Raw genomic sequence first — 16,072 nt, 5'->3', positions numbered from 1 at the left:
ATAGCTCAGAGCGTCTTTGGGCACTCACCCGACTAAGCAAAGCTTGACGATCCAAGGTAGATAGCGGGCAGGGAAAGGCTTTGCAGTCCTTGTATCGTGGAGTCAGATATCGGTTGCTCTCAATGAACACATTTACTGCTTATATTTATCTGCATTTGGACGCATTGAGTATTCTATTGCCAATTCCCGCCACTGGTTTGACAAGCAGTAGAAATTTTTGGGCCATAAAAATATTCATGTAACATTTTCCAAATAGTCCGCTTGTAGGAAAGGTTGTTGCATCTCATCATACCGCAGAAGATTATCAATTTTTTATTGCATTTTAAAAAGGCAAATGACATTAGATGCCTGCCGTGAATGTGGCCATGCATAGGATTTATGACAGGTGAAGACCTGCGACCTGTTGTGTCACTATGTTGACTCGGAGGAATGAGTTGAGAAGCAGACCTGCGGCGATGCCGGTAGCCGCTTTATTGAACATGTTGCTGTAGGCAGCCCTATCACGCACATCATGACGGCATTGATTACGATGGAATCGCAAGCTCTTATTCCATAGCTATCGGCATGTGTCCCGGACACATTTTTTCCTTCTTTGGCACCAATGTAGGCACCTCGCCTTCCGACTTGCATCAACATCCATCCTTAAAGCTCTTCCGATCTGTGTGGCGAGCGGATTGAATGCATTGATTTGCGTTGATCCATTCTGGAGACTTGAGCCAGCGGAAGTTGTCAGTGGTGGGAGGGTTCCGGTTTCCTGTCGAACGATCCGCAATTGGCGGAATCTAGCAAGCGGTTCGAACAAAAATTCTCCACAGCACTGCATACAATACATACATTACTGATGAGTGCAACTTGATTTGTTAGTGGCCAAGCTGTGGAAAGGCCTTCATTGGGCCAGAAGTCGATCTTTGAGATCCATCAAATCTTTGGCGGCGGCGGCGGTGGTGGTGGCAAGGTCGTTTCAGGTCAGAGGATGCGCAAGCCAGATAGCTTTGATCTTCCCAGCAATCTGGTTTCTGGAAACACCCCTCTCTGGTCCTGGTGTGCACTCTGGCCACATTAGATAATTTCCTTGCGCCCCTGAGCTGGTCTTTTCGTCTTTCGTCGTAGAAGTACGACTCAATGTTGCTCCATCATCTGCAAGGGACAGATATTTTCTGTGTCACACTGTAACACTTTACTGTCGTGTGCTTTTCTAGGGAAATACAAGAAGGGGGGAGGCAAAAGGGCGGACGGATAGCGGAGTACTTTGGGGCTCACATTTTGGTCACTTTTTTGGTGAGAACATGCGCCCGAGGCCTCAGCACCTCATACGCCCAGCCATAGTGATAGGCAACATACCGAGGGGTGACAGTCACAGCTGAAGAGGGGGAAAAAAAGAGGCTCGCATCCTCAAAACAGGCATTGACAGCCTTTTCCGTATCTTCGGGGAAAAAGGAAAGAAATTTGGATTCCTCAGAAGTGACTTTGGGGACACGCAATAGGGAGTATGGAGTACTCCGTACCACCCACCATATATATCCACCGCGAGAGAGAAAAGCGAGCGATTTATCTCAGGTCCCACTGGCGGCTCGCAGCCCTATTTGTGCGGTGTTTGATAGGCCCCCATTAACGATCAGGGATGGCGATTCGCTGCACCAACAGCATCTGGCCGGTGTGGTGCAAGCTAAATTGCCTTGAAGGCCGGCACGCGGAACGGTCTGCGATTATTGGGCCTGGCCTGGACCTTAGTGTCGAGCAAGCTGCATTGTGACTGCAGGCGCCGCGCGTTTTGAAATAGAGCTGGATTTGGACTCGAGCTGCACCTGTACGCAGTAACTACTGTACGATGTGATATTCTCAAGGGGGAAAAAAAAAAAAAAAAAGGGAGGTCTTCCAGTTCCTCTTCCCTAGGTTTCCGGTAACGCGTCCTGTGTCCTCTCTGTCACCGGAGTTAGGGGCAGACGGTGAGCTGGGGGAACTCACGACATAAGTATTTATGTACTCGGTACTCCGTATGGCGCAGCGCAGCTGGTGGAGATTTGACTTCCTGTTCCTTGTGGGATCAGTGGAAATGTGAGCCGGTTCCCTGGTTCGTGTTTTAGCGTTGAGCTTCAAGAACATCCCCAAGCCGAAGCGAGATCCTAGTTCGGAGGTGGGTTTATTTCGCCGGAGAGATAAGTAACCAAGCCTAGCGAGCAGCGAGGAGGAGAAAGAGGAGGGATCTTCGGGACGGAAAAGGCCGTTTGCATCTTCCTCCAGCTCATTGGTGGGCAGTTGCAACGACAAAAGGTAGACAGACACAGAGTGGGAGAGACGGACGGCAGATATCATATTCCATTTTTTTTCCCTCACTCCCTCACGGACAATCGCTCTCAGACAGTCCCTCTAAATATCGCCTCACTTGATTGAAAGGATCTGGTGTTCTTCTTCCCCTGTGGCATTCCTTCTCTTGTGACTCAATTGCTCGCCACCAGCTCCCTGGCTAGCTTCTCTCATCTTGTCTCATTTGCTTTTTTCTCTTTTTTTTTCAGCAGTGGACAGCAATCTCTACAGGTCGGGACCCTAAGAGAAAAGCACAAGGTGTTATTCAAGCCTCGCTGCAGACCAAAATAAACACTTCCGGAAGCCCTGCAGAAATTCAACACACTTGTTTTGTCCCACATTCTCTCCTTTGATCAGATAAATAAACATCACAAACCACCAAACAGCCCTGTCAACTCAACCACTAACGCTACTTTCCGCCTCTTTCTTTGTCCTTCTCCCTTCCTCTGCTTTGTCTGCTTCTGCCAACTTGATGCTGCTGTTCGTTCTTTAACCCTCTGCAACCTGTTGTTCTCGCTTCATTAGTAGCCAAAATGGACAGTCACCTAGACCACACCCGTCATCGCAGCATCTCTTCGAATCCAAACGAAGGCGCAGCTCTGCCTTGGATCCTGGAACACCTGCTTGCGTATCCCGGAAACTATGAGATCCCCCTTCGAACTATGTACACATTGAATTCGACTTCAATCGCCCAGCCTCCCGCTCTCTCGCCGCCGTTAGTCCCGCCCAGCTCGGCATTCTCTCGCGAAGCTCAGGGCAACGCGTTTCCGGCCGCCAGGACCAGCAACGACAAGCAGAACGTGCCGAACGTGTCTGATACTGCCGCGATGTTCAAGGCACAGCTGATGTCCCAGATCTCGCAGTTGCCCTCGCAGCCGTGCTCGCTTCCGCCCACCTTCATTACGTCCTTTGTTCGTCGATGCTTTCCGCCGGTCGTTGAAGAGGTTGACTTTCCTCAGGCTTTGACAGCTTTGGATTACCTTCGGGACCTCGAGAATCGCAGAAGAAAGGGGGTCATGGACGCCTTGCACAGACTGGGCATTACTGGGGCCGAAGGAGAAAAGCAGGATCTTTCAAAGCGCTATCCTGGTGTGCTCACATGGATTGACGCCATGGAATGCAAAGAAAGAGTTGCTGCTGCACTGTATACTCAAGTTTACATACGCCTTCGTCGCTGGGTGAGTGCAAAAGCGATTTACCTGCGTGGCGGAATTCGTCCGCGTCTGGTTTCGACTCTCCTAAGCTGACATTGCTGATTTAGACTTTGATCAACGAAATGCTGCTCGAGCCGTTTAACAAGGCTAACTGTATTGCCATGCTCAATACCTTGTTCCCACCGATCGTCGGCACCCCGCCTACTTCTCATCTCAATTCGAAAATCCTCAACGACCAGAGAAACGGCTTCTTTGACCTCATCCTGGATGTTGGAAAGCGGGGAAAGCGGGTTCTTGAGCCAATGATTCAACAGGATATGCGTCCCGGCGATGCTACCGGATGGCCTGTCGCCCAAGAGTATATCGATAAATACCTTCGTGCAGCTACTGCAATCATTGACGAATGCGCTGACGTTACAAGCCGACAATATTTCGAGGAGCCACCATTCGAAAGGAAACACAAGGGAAGAAAGGTTGATTCCGGGATCAGTTTTATGTCTGTCGACAGACCATCCACAAGCAGCAGCATCACTAGCCACAATAGCAAGCTCCTCAACAAACCGCTTCCCCAGTCTCCCACCTCAGCTAAGTCCAAACATGGCGGAACAACACTGGAAAGAATTGCCAAAGAAATTCGCAAGATCAAATCGCGTGGTGACCTGGGGGAGTCGGCAAAGGAAGAAAAGAAGGCGTCCAAGGGCCTCAAAAAAATGCGATCCGGTCTCCTCAAGGACAAAGAGAAGCGTCACTCCGGCAGTTCGGACAGTGATCCGCCTTTTGATCCAGAAGAGTTCAAACAGCGCAGAATGGAGTGGGAGGCGAAGAATGCCGACAAGCTCGAACATGCCCGTCGGATCAGCAATTCATGAGCGAAACACGATTCACTTCAGGAAATGAGTATTATGAGTATATGATGATATCGGCGTTTTTCGGAGTCTTCCAACAAATTCTTCATGCTTGACCTTTTTCTTTTTATCGTACGCGTCGTTTCATTTTGAATTGTATTTTGGTGAGGAACTGTTGAGTTATCCGCTGTTCAATAAGCCCACTGCAAATGCTGTTTACGGAGAAATCTGGCGCACGGTATCGGATTGAATATCACCTCGAAGATGGATGTGGCTCTCACGAGCGTAAAAAAAAAAAAAAAAAGGCAAAGCAAAACTGTATCCTTTTGGGCGCTTTCGCTGACGGCGATGGGTGGTCTGCTTTTCCTTTACTGCCACTGCGTACGCCTTATTTTGAGGGTCCCCGCTTCATCTTTCTTCGTTTGGATTCTGGCACATTGTATGAAACCCTTATTCCACCATGTTTTATTGTGTGTTAGTTAAAGATGTCTGTTACCGAGCTACCTGTGATGACTTGAGATGCCGATGTTGATGTATCTTTGATATGTCTGCAGTGTGAATGATACGTGAATGATTCGCTTGATGAACCTTCTTTAAACAATGTAGCCTAGATCTGATGCGCTTTTACCAATATTCCCGTATTCCAGTGTTATATGTCGCGTTTGGTGTGATGATTTCCGTCGTCCTCTTGATCAGAAGCGTGAGAGATGACTACGGTACACCATTAATACCCAAAGTGCTGACCGAAACCAACATGTGGCCGGAACAGACGCCAGGTGCTCCCATAACAGTTGACAGTCGCTTCGTGTCCAGCCTCGCTGTCGGAAGCGCGATTTTAGGAAGTCTGGTGGGCTAGGTAGCTTACAGCACATTCAGTCACTTCAATTACGAACACTAGGTCTCTTATCGAATATGAATTGTCCCTCAAAATCAGTGAATGTTCTGCCCCTCTGATCTCGCGGGCTTATCGAACTTGCTCCTGGTGAGCCCAACTCGAGCTTTGTCCTAGCTTCCTATGAAATAAGTCTGGACGTAGACGACACTGGCACATTATGCCATTTAAGGCAGCCTCGTTACCATGGCAATTGGGCCTTTTTCTGGGAGCGTTATTGCTTCCCCCTGCTGTCCAGGCAAGCCGTTCGGTGAACGTGGCCTTGAGCGCTTCGTTTAGCTCTCCACCGTACCTTCTGGAGTTATTGTAGGTATATCCTCTTGAAGCTTACTCCCCGAGCGAAGATGTAGCATAGGGACGTCGAATAATAATCTAACTGACGACAGGGAGACAGCCGCCGAAGAAAACTCCACCAGCTATTTCCCCCTCCTTGACCGTATCGCAGACGGAGCCTTTGCGGAATCTCGGACGGATAAGGATTTATACGACCAATTTCTACGTGTCTTGCGGGATGAAGGACATATACGTGATCCGGATGCGTTGTCGTCGTTTAAGCTCGCCATGTCGCTTCGCTCGACGGCACCGAGAATACAAGCACATTACCAGTACTATAATACCTCTGTGGAGCAATCGTTGATGGTCGCTCAGGATGCGGTGTGTCAGGTTTGGGCGCATTATGGTGGGAAGCAGCATTGCTCGCCGAGCTTGAAGCATGCACAGCAAAGTGTTTCTGGAGACCAGTGCGTGAGTTCGGGAGTTTGAGTAGTGTATTAATGAACAATGCTGATGGATTTTTTTTTTGCTCTGATATTAGGGATGATCATGTTTTACCTTTTGATCGTGTGCTCGGCGGTGGTGATCAACCGCTGGTTCTGTATGCTGATATCTCCTCTCCTCTGTTTGGTGATTTTCATAAGGAGTTAAGCAAAAGGGCTGTGGAGGGAGAGTTTTCCTACAGAGTGCGATACCGTCCCTCTTCGTTGGGCCATGCCAACCGGCTCTTTGTGAGTGGCTATGGCGTCGAACTGGCCTTGAAACGGACGGATTATATTGTAATCGATGATCGAGATGCGGAGCAGAGTAGTTCTAGCTCGAGTTCAAGCTCAGAGAAAGCGAAGGCTACGCACGGAACGGCTAAGGACTTGAAGGAAGAGTCTCCGGCTGACCTGAAGCCTTTGTCTGCATCGGAAGTCTCGACACTTGGAATCAATGCCGCCAGTTTTATTATGAACAGCGAGGATCCGTTCGAGACGCTGTTGAAGCTATCTCAAGATTTCCCCCGTCACTCCTCTATTATTGCGAATACCAACGCTACTACTGAATTTCTTGTTGAATTGGCGAATAACCAGGCACATATGCTCCCCGCCGGCTATAACGTCATGTGGATCAACGGCGTTCAATTGGATCCTCGCCGAACTAATGCATTCTCACTGCTGAACCATTTACGCTATGAACGGAAGGTGATTAACAATTTTCGTGAGCTTGACCTATCTGCTGGGGATGTCGTGAAGTTACTCGCTCATCCGGTCGTCGCGAGATCTCAGGCGACTGAGGAAGCCCCACGGTACGACTACAGGGACGAGACAGAAGGTGGGGGTGTGATTATCTGGCTCAATGACCTGGAGAAGGATAGGAGATATTCGAACTGGTCTCGTGGATTGGCTGCGGTATGGGTACTCTTTTGAACACGCTGTTCCTCCCTTACTGATTGCTTTTCTAGCTTCTTCAGCGAACGTATCCAGGTCAATTCCCTCAAGCCCGCCGCGATGTTAATAATGTAATCGTTCTTTTAAACTTGGCCGATCGGACAGACCTACGGATGCTTGTGTCGCAGCTTCAAATGTTTATTACTAGAAAGATACCTATTAGATTTGGGATGGTTCCCACATTACCGGATGAAGCGTCCATGCAGCAGATCAGGGTTGCATCTTACTTGCACCAAACATATGGTTTGAAGACTCTTTTGACATACTTTGAAAATGTAAGTTTTCTCAATTCTGATACTTCTCTTCCGCTGCTTATATTTATTGGGTGCAATTCTAGGCATTGGAGGGGGCCAAGAGTCAGATAGTCTGGCCGAGCAAGGACAGCTTCAACGCTGCGGTTCAAGACCGTGAACATCACGCGGACAGACCTAAGTTGACTTTTGAGGAAATCTTATCCTCTGATCACTTCGAACCAACAATCATCACAAAAACAAAGGCGTACCTAAAAAGATTATCTTCTGATGGCCCGAACCCGCCGATGTTCGTGAATGGAGCTATAATTCCTCGGGATGAACACTGGATGCAACCTTTGGTTACCAGATTAGCCCAGGATTTGGAGGAGATACAACAAGCAATCTATGGGGGGCTTTATGATGACGATTCCTGGCTTCCCATTCATTTCCTTGATGGAGCTGTGTTGACCCGGAATCCGTTGATCATACCAGAGGACCCTGGTGCAATCCAAATCCGGGACTTACACGCCGCATTTAAGAGCCGTCGATCCGCATTTGATGCCCTTCCGCGGATTAGAGCATCTAGCGACTCGAATTTGGAGAATTGGAGCAGCTTGATATTGATTGCCGATTTTGACAGCGAAGATGGAATAAAACAGTTGGGTTCCGTGCTTGAGTTTCGTGAAAAGAATCCGGGAATTGAAGTCCTTCTTCTCCACGATTCCCACCTAGATTTTTCTGGTCGTGTCTCGGCTGAACTTTTCAATCTTATGAAAGAGAGCCGGGATGTGGATGTGTCTGCGCTAAAATCCATTTTAGAGGTTGGCTCTGAACGACTTCTCACCCAAGAACCTGACGTGGAGCGGCGTCGCAATTATTTTTCGTCTTTCTCACCGCTGGCGAGAGAGCTAGGAAGCAACCAAGGTGGTGTTGACATTGTGTTCAATGGAAGGCTTATTGGCCCAATTCCCTCTTCATCACTCTTTGGTGTCCAAGAATTGGAACAACTTCTAGCTTATGAGCGACAGAGGCGGCTGGAACCGCTTTTCGGAGCCGTTAAATCGTTGGAGCTCAAGGATGTGATCGACGGTCCGTTTAAACTTGCGAGGTTGACCTCTCTTGTTGCCCGTTCCACGAAACTAGATATTCCAGAGGATATCTACGATAGCGGGCCCGCCTTACGCACCAACTCTTACGAAAAGTGGAGTACGGAGCACTCCGGCTTTACGTTATCTCACGCAGACGATCCTGTGATCCAAGTCGTTGCTGTCATTGATCCTGCATCGGAAACCGCCCAGCGCTATATTCCTATCCTGAAGGTCCTCTCTAAACTTTCAGGAGTTTCGGTGAAAGTAATCCTCAGTCCAATCCAGCCATTGAAAGAATTGCCTATCAAGCGGTTCTATCGACAAGTTTTCGAATCGGAGCCATCGTTCAACGATGATGGTTCCGTGCGGAGACCGGAGGCATCTTTTACAAGTATACCGGAAGATGCACTCTTAACGTTAGGCATGGACGTCGCTCCGTCTTGGTTGGTTGCACCAAAAGAGTCCATTTATGACCTGGATAATATAAAACTAAGCTCCCTGAGGGAGGGTGCAAATGTTGACGCTGTATATGAACTCGAGCACATTTTGATCGAGGGACACTCAAGAGATGTGACACATGGAAGCCCTCCTCGAGGGGTTCAACTTCTCCTGGGAACGGAGAAAACCCCACATTTTGCCGATACAATCATCATGGCGAACTTGGGTTACTTCCAATTCAAGGCCCAGCCTGGATGTTGGCGAATTACCTTGAAGCCAGGACCAAGCGAACGCATTTACCAGTTAGATAGTGTTGGTGGTATGGGGTATGTTCCGAAGCCTGGCGATGAGACAAACGAGGTTGCCTTGTTGTCCTTCCAGGGCACGACTCTTTTCCCACGACTATCGCGGAAGCCCGGCCACGAAGAGGACGACGTTCTGGAAGCCGGGTCGAAAGCGGGATCTGTTAAAAATTACTTTTCAAAAGGTCTCAACTTTGCGTCTGATGTGATTTCTAGCATAACTGGGTCACAGAAAGAGAAGCACGCAGATATAAACATCTTTTCAGTCGCCAGCGGTCACTTGTACGAGCGAATGTTGAATATTATGATGGTGTCGGTAATGCGGCATACGAAGCACTCGGTCAAGTTTTGGTTCATTGAGCAGTTCCTGTCACCGTCATTCAAATCTTTTCTCCCACATTTGGCGAAGGAATATGGATTCTCGTACGAAATGGTTACCTATAAGTGGCCTCATTGGCTTCGTTCACAACGGGAGAAGCAGCGAGAGATTTGGGGCTATAAGATATTGTTTCTGGATGTGCTCTTCCCACTTTCTCTGGATAAAGTTATTTTCGTGGATGCAGACCAAATTGTCCGGACAGACATGTACGACCTAATCAGTATGGATCTCGAGGGGGCACCATACGGGTTCACGCCCATGTGCGACTCGCGGACAGAAATGGAAGGCTTCCGCTTCTGGAAGCAAGGTTACTGGAAGAAGTTCCTCAAAGGCCTTCCATACCACATCTCTGCACTCTACGTGGTTGATCTCAACCGTTTCCGTGAACTCGCTGCTGGTGACCGGCTCCGAGGACAGTATCAATCTCTCTCAGCTGATCCAAACAGCCTCGCCAATCTGGACCAGGACCTACCGAACCATATGCAGCATGCTATTCCGATCAAGAGTTTGTCGCAGGACTGGCTATGGTGTGAAACATGGTGCTCAGATGAGGCATTGAAGACGGCAAGAACAATTGATTTGTGTAATAATCCGATGACGAAGGAGCCAAAGTTGGAGAGGGCGAGGAGGCAGGTGCCGGAGTGGACGGAATACGATGACGAGATTGCGGAATTGGGGAGAAGGGTTGCAAGGGAGCAGGGGCAGGCAGGGGATGAGAAGAATGAGAAAATGAGGGAGAGAGATGAGTTGTAGACTTGACTTTATTGGCCTGTATGTTAATAGATGTTTGGTTTATGCTCTTTAGTTGTTCGATTTAGGATTGCATAGAAAGTTTCTATTCCATTGAGAGTTGGCACCTCTTTTTATGTTCGACGAGCCCGTTTTCTTATTTCCCTCAATAGTGACTGATTCGCTGGGCCCAAACTCACTGAAGTAAGGGGGACAAACAAAAGCAAACAAGCTTTCACAGGCCCCTTGCCTCTGTGTTGAGGTGACTATGAACCCTGACCCGGGCCTCCCTCTCTATGTGTGGAAATGGCGTCTGGAGCCTCTAGTGACCAAAATATCCCCACCCCAGCCGGTAACAGCGTGATTTTAAACCTATTCGGCTAAGCGAGCCTCTCATAACGAAGTCCTGGGGGCACTGAGCCCCTTCTTTTCGGTTCGATGCACTGGGGCAAATGGAAGAGATGGCCCCTTCTCGACCTAACGAACATAGTGTAGAGACCTCCTCCGGTGAAGACGGCCGCGCAGCTCATCAACACGGGCCATTGGAACTGCTCTGGTCGTGAGAAAATAATTGTCGTAGCATACGAACAAAGTTCAAAGGTGCTCTGCCATGATGCTTCCATCGAAGAGAAAGAGCCTCTGTGGTCAGGTTCAACCTCCTTAAGGGATATGTTAGCGGAGGCTCTAACTGGGTAGGTTAAATCAGGTATAAATGCAGACTTACCTCTTGCACTATAATCTGCGCAGAGAGATCAAACCCCCAGAGTCCTACACGGCTAGAAATTGAACCGCAAACAAGGCAGGTGGCAGCCATAATTTCAGATCTAATCCCCCAGAAGCCACTTGCTGCGGCTGCCAAGGACATCATTTGCCAGCTTAGGAACCATATTCCCGCTCGAATCGGACCAATTTTTGACATGACAGCTGGGGCGATCCATGTAGCTGATATTTCAAACGCGACTGATATTGTCCTCGCGATACCGATGTGAAACGAGTTATAGCCGATGGAGAGGAGGTATGTTACCATTTGTCCTGAAAAGGATAGCACGGTGAAGTAAAGTAGAGCGCAGGAAAAGGATGGTAGAAAGGCTCGGTGTTGGAAGTAAAATTTCAGGCCTCGCAGTACGGTAAGAGGTGCTCTAAGATACCGCCGTCCGTGCTGAGCGTCACTAGCCCCTGTGTCCTCCACTGTCGATCTTTTTGGTGCGTGTAGTGCTGGGACCATCTGATAGACCTGGATGGCATGGTTAGCATGCTTTCCAGGCGACAAGTGCTGACCAATAACGGACCTTTGCGATAGCGTAGTATTCGACCGAAATTGATAGAAGATTCATTCCTAAGTTTACTAGGATCGCAACTTGGGTTGAGACTCCGTCGATAAGGGCTATAAAAAATGGTCCTGCTAGCTTGCAGATCAAGTCGATGCGGCGCATCTGCGCATTGAGAGCTGATCGTACTGTGAGTCTTTTGGGAACAGAAGAAAGGGGGCCTGTAAATTACCTCGTAACGATGGCTCACTACCCTGAGCAATGATAACAACCTGTTATGATTGCATATCAGCATGCTTTCATGGGTAGAGGTTCCGTTCCGGTGCGCAACCCAGTCTCGTTCAACAGATATAAGATTCATAATGGAACAAAGCTTCTCAACACACGCCAACACCGTAAGGAGCACCAATAGCCATGACTTCGATGCGCCCCCGGATATCTCTTCCGTCGCTAAGATCCAAAACACAACGCAGGAAGCTGCCACAGCTATTCGCTGAAGGACTACACGAAAGATGGTTCAGACGTTGGGCAGTATTCTATGGACTGAAGGACGTACCAATTGAGAGCCTCACGACCTGCAGACGCTCACCGGAATCGATATACTGACCAATCGCTGGGGAAAATACAATCGCTGAAGCACCACGAGCCAGTGCGTAGACTGACATCGGCAACAAGGTATTGGGGAAGATGGATGCTAGATACAACACAGCACCAAACTCAAACACGCGGGAATTACATGTTGAGAGAAAGTGAGATATGTAGAGGCGACGCTCTACTGATGGGGATATGTCTTTCGCAGGGCCTTCAGAGCCATCTGAGCCCGAAAGCAATGGGGCTTCCGCAGAGACCGAATCCGACGAATTCGAATTCATCCTGTCTGGTGTGAGCAATGGCTTTGAGAGAGAAAGGGGCACCATTGCATACTAATTTATAATTCCATCGATTAGAGATCGAGATTAACTTTGCATCTTCCGATCTCTTCCACGTTCACTAATAACAAGGTACTCAGCGAGCCGTCTCTTCACCTCCACCATGGTTTGCTGTTGAGATCGGGATAAGCGGGGAAGAGCAGGTCGAGACCATTTTAGATCGTCGATTTTCTTCTCTTTCCCCAATGTCTTCTTTTGTTGATGCCATGTGCTTGTTGGATAATCTTTCGGTGGTGTCCACGAGGTTGTGTGCTTTGACCAACGGCGAGCTCAACCAGACATAAGTAAACCACCAAAAAGCAATGGGGGCAGAGAGTCCCGGTTGAACGTAGCAGAGCGTGCAGCAAGGGAACTTTAGGCTTTTTTGAAATCCAACCTCTCCTCCATACAGAGCTGATTCTCAAAGATTTCCAGACGGCCACATAGCTCCACACAGCTTAACTCCAAACCCTCACTGGCTTTGGAAGGCAGAAACTCAAATCACCAGCACCAAATGGCCGCGGCGCAGTCAGACACCATCATGCTCTGCTCCTCGCGAGCTCTTGTCTCTGGCCGTCTGTGCCCCGCTACCATCACCGTCTCCCGCGCCACCGGTAAGATCACTGCCATTCACTCTTCTATCTTATCACCAGCTCTCTTTCCTCCCAATACCCCTTACATTGACTTCTCACCTTACATCCTCCTTCCTGGTCTTGTGGATGCGCATGTACATCTTAATGAGCCAGGGCGCACGGAATGGGAAGGATTCTACACGGGCACGCAGGCTGCTGCGTTTGGCGGGGTTACCACCGTGGTTGACATGCCGCTGAATAGTATTCCACCCACAACTAGTGTGGGAGGGCTGGAAGAGAAGATTGTAGCGGCAGAGGAGCAGGTGTGGGTTGATGTAGGGTTCTACGGGGGAGTGGTCCCAGGAAATGTTGGCAAAGGGGAGTTGAAAAGACTGGTTAGGAGGGGTGTGAGAGGGCTTAAGGGGTTTTTGATCGATAGTGGAGTGGGTTTTGGGCGATATTTTTCTCTTTGGCTGAGATCCGAATCACTGACGTGTATTTCAGGTTGAGGAATTTCCTGCAATTAAGCCTAGTGATATCAAAGAGGCCCTGATGGAATTGGCAGACGAGAAGACAACGCTCATGTTCCATGCAGAAATGATTCCCCCAGGGACGTTTGAGGAAGAGATCGATATGCAGATTTTGGTCCAAAAATCATCGAATGCATACTCAACGTTCCTCTCCTCTCGACCCCCAGTGTTCGAAACATGTGCCATCGAGCAAATTCTCTCTCTTTCGCAGCTTGCGCCAGATTTGCCTCTCCACATCGTTCATCTCTCTGCCGCGCAAGCAATTCCTCTTCTGCGCGAAGCTAGAAAAAGGGGGGTCAAAATTACTGCGGAAACGTGCTTCCATTACCTCACCATGGCGGCGGAAAATATCCCAGACGGAGACACGAGACATAAATGCTGTCCACCGATCCGCGAGCAAGCGAACCAAGACGAGCTATGGCAGGAATTATTCCGACACGAGTCTGACGACGGTGTCATCAAAACAGTCGTATCTGATCATTCGCCCTGCACGCCTGACTTGAAACTTCTCCCTGGGCATATACCCAGCAGTGCCCCACCAACAAAAAAGGAGCAAAACGCTAATGAAAATGAAAGTGAAAGCCTAGGCGACTTCCTCGCCGCATGGGGAGGAATCTCATCCGTCGGTCTTGGGCTTTCAATTCTCTGGACAGGGTTAAATCGTCGATATCCCGACGTGTCAACAGCACATCCCTCGGGAAGATTGTTACTTGAACATGTAGTCCAATGGTGCTGTATTAACCCTGCTACACAGGTAGGATTGAAAGGCCGAAAGGGTGACTTGGCCGTGGGATACGATGCAGATATCTGTGTGTTTGACGATGAAGCGGAATGGACTGTGGAACCTGACACGATGCTGTTTCGGAACAAGTGCTCACCGTACCAGGGGAAGAGGCTGAGGGGGGTGGTGAGAGAGACGTGGCTCAGAGGCCAACGGGTGTTTAGTCGCGATGAAGGGTTTGGCGATGGGAAACCGCAGGGAAAGCTTTTGCTATAGCCTCGCGGGATGACGCTTGATTCAAGCAGAAACCTAGCGTCACAGCTTTGAGCTCTCAGGAAGATTTTCGTCGGATGACAAACGTAAAGTGGCGCGCGTGGCCAAGCGGTAAGGCGTCGCACTCGTACTCTCATGACATGCGGAAATCGCCGGTTCGAATCCGGTCGTGCGCACTTCTTTTTTTTTTAAAAGAAAAAAAACACTCGAGCAAGCCAGCAACGAAGAATTATTTTTCTACTGTTGAATCAACATTAAGCTTTCTGGCTCTTAAATATTCTCTCCGTGCGATAAACCCAATGCACCCTTGGTCATTTGTTCAACTTGAAATATACATACACTATCGATGCAAGCATCAAATGAGCAATGCCCTTTTCAAGATGAGCCTTCTCGAAATAACCCCCAAAGAGCAAACAAATAAAGAAATTGGGTATAATATACATGCAAATCTAACGCTTAAATCAATAGGATCATCTGTAACGGCATCGGCAAATGAGACTAAATGCCTTGACCAACGGGACATCTGTGCTCAGATCTATGCCCAAGAGCCGTAGCACCTAGAATCAGTAGATATTCGTTTATTTCTCTTCTAGATCCTGCTTCTCCTTCCATCTTTCCCTAACCCTCCTCCTCACGCCTCCATTGACTCCCTTTCCCCAAATTTCTTCCTTCTCGCGGTCTTCATCTTGTAATGGCCCAGCATCTACATCCTTCTTTCGCGAGCCTACACCAACTTCCCCGATAACGGTCTTCTTCTCCACTATTCTCTTTTCCTTCTTCTTTGCCATATCAACCTTTCTCAAGTATGCCGCGTAAACGCCCACTTCCGCTATCCCAACAACCACCGCTGCCAGGAGGGATATAAACACTCTGCTGGGCTGGGAATAAACAGATCCGGGGTAGTTGTGCGCATATGCACTGTTAGAACCCGAGAATGAGAAGATGGTGGAGAGAAATTGTGGAGTGCGAAAGTTCGTTAGCGCCCAGTATGTCGCGAATCCAGTGAAGAGAATCGATACGAGGATGTTGAGGACTAGGGAAGGAGTGAGCGCGTCATCGTCAGTGTTGGCCAAGTGTTCATCTGTGGGTGAGGAGGGCGAAAAGATCGGTGATGGTTGGCGATTTAACTGGGACGCCGATGGGCGATGCAGGTAGGCATGGTATTCTTTGGCCTGGGCTTCGGCTTCAAGACGGGCCTTCAGGGCGAGATATTCGGGGGTCTGGAGAGACATGATCAGTATTTTGTTTTTTACTTGTATCTCTTTTGAGGGGAAATGTTCTTTCCCGTCACATACCGGTGCAGGTTTGGGCGGTGGAGGAGGTATATACAGCTTCGCGCCGCGGAGGAGGCAATTGAGAGAATAGGCACGTGACGGTTCATGCCTAGTTGTTGAATCTAGTCCTTTTGAATCTGGAGAAGAGAGTTTGTGTGAGAGGGTAATTAGCTGCGAGTGGGAGATGGCTTCGTTCAATGCTGGAGCCGGAAGGGAGAGCTCGTCGCGGATGGACTGGGGGATGGACTCGAGGGCGGACAAGATCGCGGGTGTGATGATCAGGAGGACCATCTTGCTTGGCCACGAAGCACTTCTGCTCACAATACTCCGTACTCCGTACAGGCTATAGCAGAGGGGTCTTCAAGGAGGTTCAAATTATCTAGCTTGCTTGTCCGGTTCGAAGCTCGTCTTAGTCATGAGTTTATTCAGCTGAAGAGGTGACGATCTGGTAACTAG

At 49.0% G+C, this 16,072-nt stretch overlaps 6 protein-coding genes and 1 non-coding gene across 7 annotated transcripts; 5 read left to right on the top strand and 2 right to left on the bottom strand.

The window, feature by feature from the left end:
• Positions 1-413: 413 nt before the first annotated feature.
• On the top strand, positions 414-1,067 carry CIMG_01853 (uncharacterized protein; the record flags this gene model as incomplete). The annotated part of the gene is made up of 3 exons (XM_001248081.2): positions 414-487; positions 608-735; positions 865-1,067. The coding sequence occupies 3 exons, from the start codon at positions 414-416 to the stop codon at positions 1,065-1,067; spliced, it is 405 nt and encodes a 134-aa protein (XP_001248082.2).
• Positions 1,068-2,319: 1,252 nt separating this feature from the next.
• Positions 2,320-4,890, top strand: CIMG_01854 (uncharacterized protein). The gene is made up of 2 exons (XM_001248082.2): positions 2,320-3,482; positions 3,566-4,890. The coding sequence occupies exons 1-2, from the start codon at positions 2,838-2,840 to the stop codon at positions 4,325-4,327; spliced, it is 1,407 nt and encodes a 468-aa protein (XP_001248083.1). The 5' UTR covers positions 2,320-2,837; the 3' UTR covers positions 4,328-4,890.
• A 229-nt stretch (positions 4,891-5,119) lies between these two features.
• Positions 5,120-10,209, top strand: CIMG_01855 (UDP-glucose:glycoprotein glucosyltransferase). The gene is made up of 5 exons (XM_001248083.2): positions 5,120-5,501; positions 5,582-5,935; positions 6,010-6,862; positions 6,916-7,176; positions 7,239-10,209. The coding sequence occupies exons 1-5, from the start codon at positions 5,356-5,358 to the stop codon at positions 10,092-10,094; spliced, it is 4,470 nt and encodes a 1,489-aa protein (XP_001248084.1). The 5' UTR covers positions 5,120-5,355; the 3' UTR covers positions 10,095-10,209.
• A 150-nt stretch (positions 10,210-10,359) lies between these two features.
• CIMG_01856 (iron-regulated transporter) lies at positions 10,360-12,640 on the bottom strand. Its single transcript, XM_001248084.2, has 7 exons — positions 12,263-12,640; positions 11,895-12,211; positions 11,670-11,839; positions 11,571-11,610; positions 11,360-11,517; positions 10,795-11,304; positions 10,360-10,729 (listed from the first exon to the last, which is right to left on the bottom strand). Exons 2-7 carry the CDS (start codon positions 12,208-12,210, stop codon positions 10,451-10,453), a joined length of 1,473 nt encoding a protein of 490 aa, XP_001248085.2. The 5' UTR covers position 12,211; positions 12,263-12,640; the 3' UTR covers positions 10,360-10,450.
• On the top strand, positions 12,584-14,721 carry CIMG_01857 (allantoinase). Its single transcript, XM_001248085.2, has 2 exons — positions 12,584-13,261; positions 13,323-14,721. Exons 1-2 carry the CDS (start codon positions 12,761-12,763, stop codon positions 14,343-14,345), a joined length of 1,524 nt encoding a protein of 507 aa, XP_001248086.2. The 5' UTR covers positions 12,584-12,760; the 3' UTR covers positions 14,346-14,721.
• On the top strand, positions 14,437-14,518 carry CIMG_15023. Its single transcript has one exon. It is a non-coding gene; the product is annotated as a tRNA-Thr (tRNA).
• CIMG_01858 (uncharacterized protein) lies at positions 14,625-15,930 on the bottom strand. Its single transcript, XM_001248086.2, has 2 exons — positions 15,638-15,930; positions 14,625-15,562 (listed from the first exon to the last, which is right to left on the bottom strand). Exons 1-2 carry the CDS (start codon positions 15,905-15,907, stop codon positions 14,921-14,923), a joined length of 912 nt encoding a protein of 303 aa, XP_001248087.1. The 5' UTR covers positions 15,908-15,930; the 3' UTR covers positions 14,625-14,920.
• Positions 15,931-16,072: the final 142 nt, after the last annotated feature.

This window comes from Coccidioides immitis, assembly GCF_000149335.2.
Source record: "Coccidioides immitis RS genomic scaffold supercont3.1, whole genome shotgun sequence".
Taxonomy (NCBI): domain Eukaryota; kingdom Fungi; phylum Ascomycota; class Eurotiomycetes; order Onygenales; family Onygenaceae; genus Coccidioides; species Coccidioides immitis.
The sequence above is the reverse complement of the archived record's forward strand: the minus strand, read 5'-3'. Positions and strand labels throughout refer to the sequence as shown.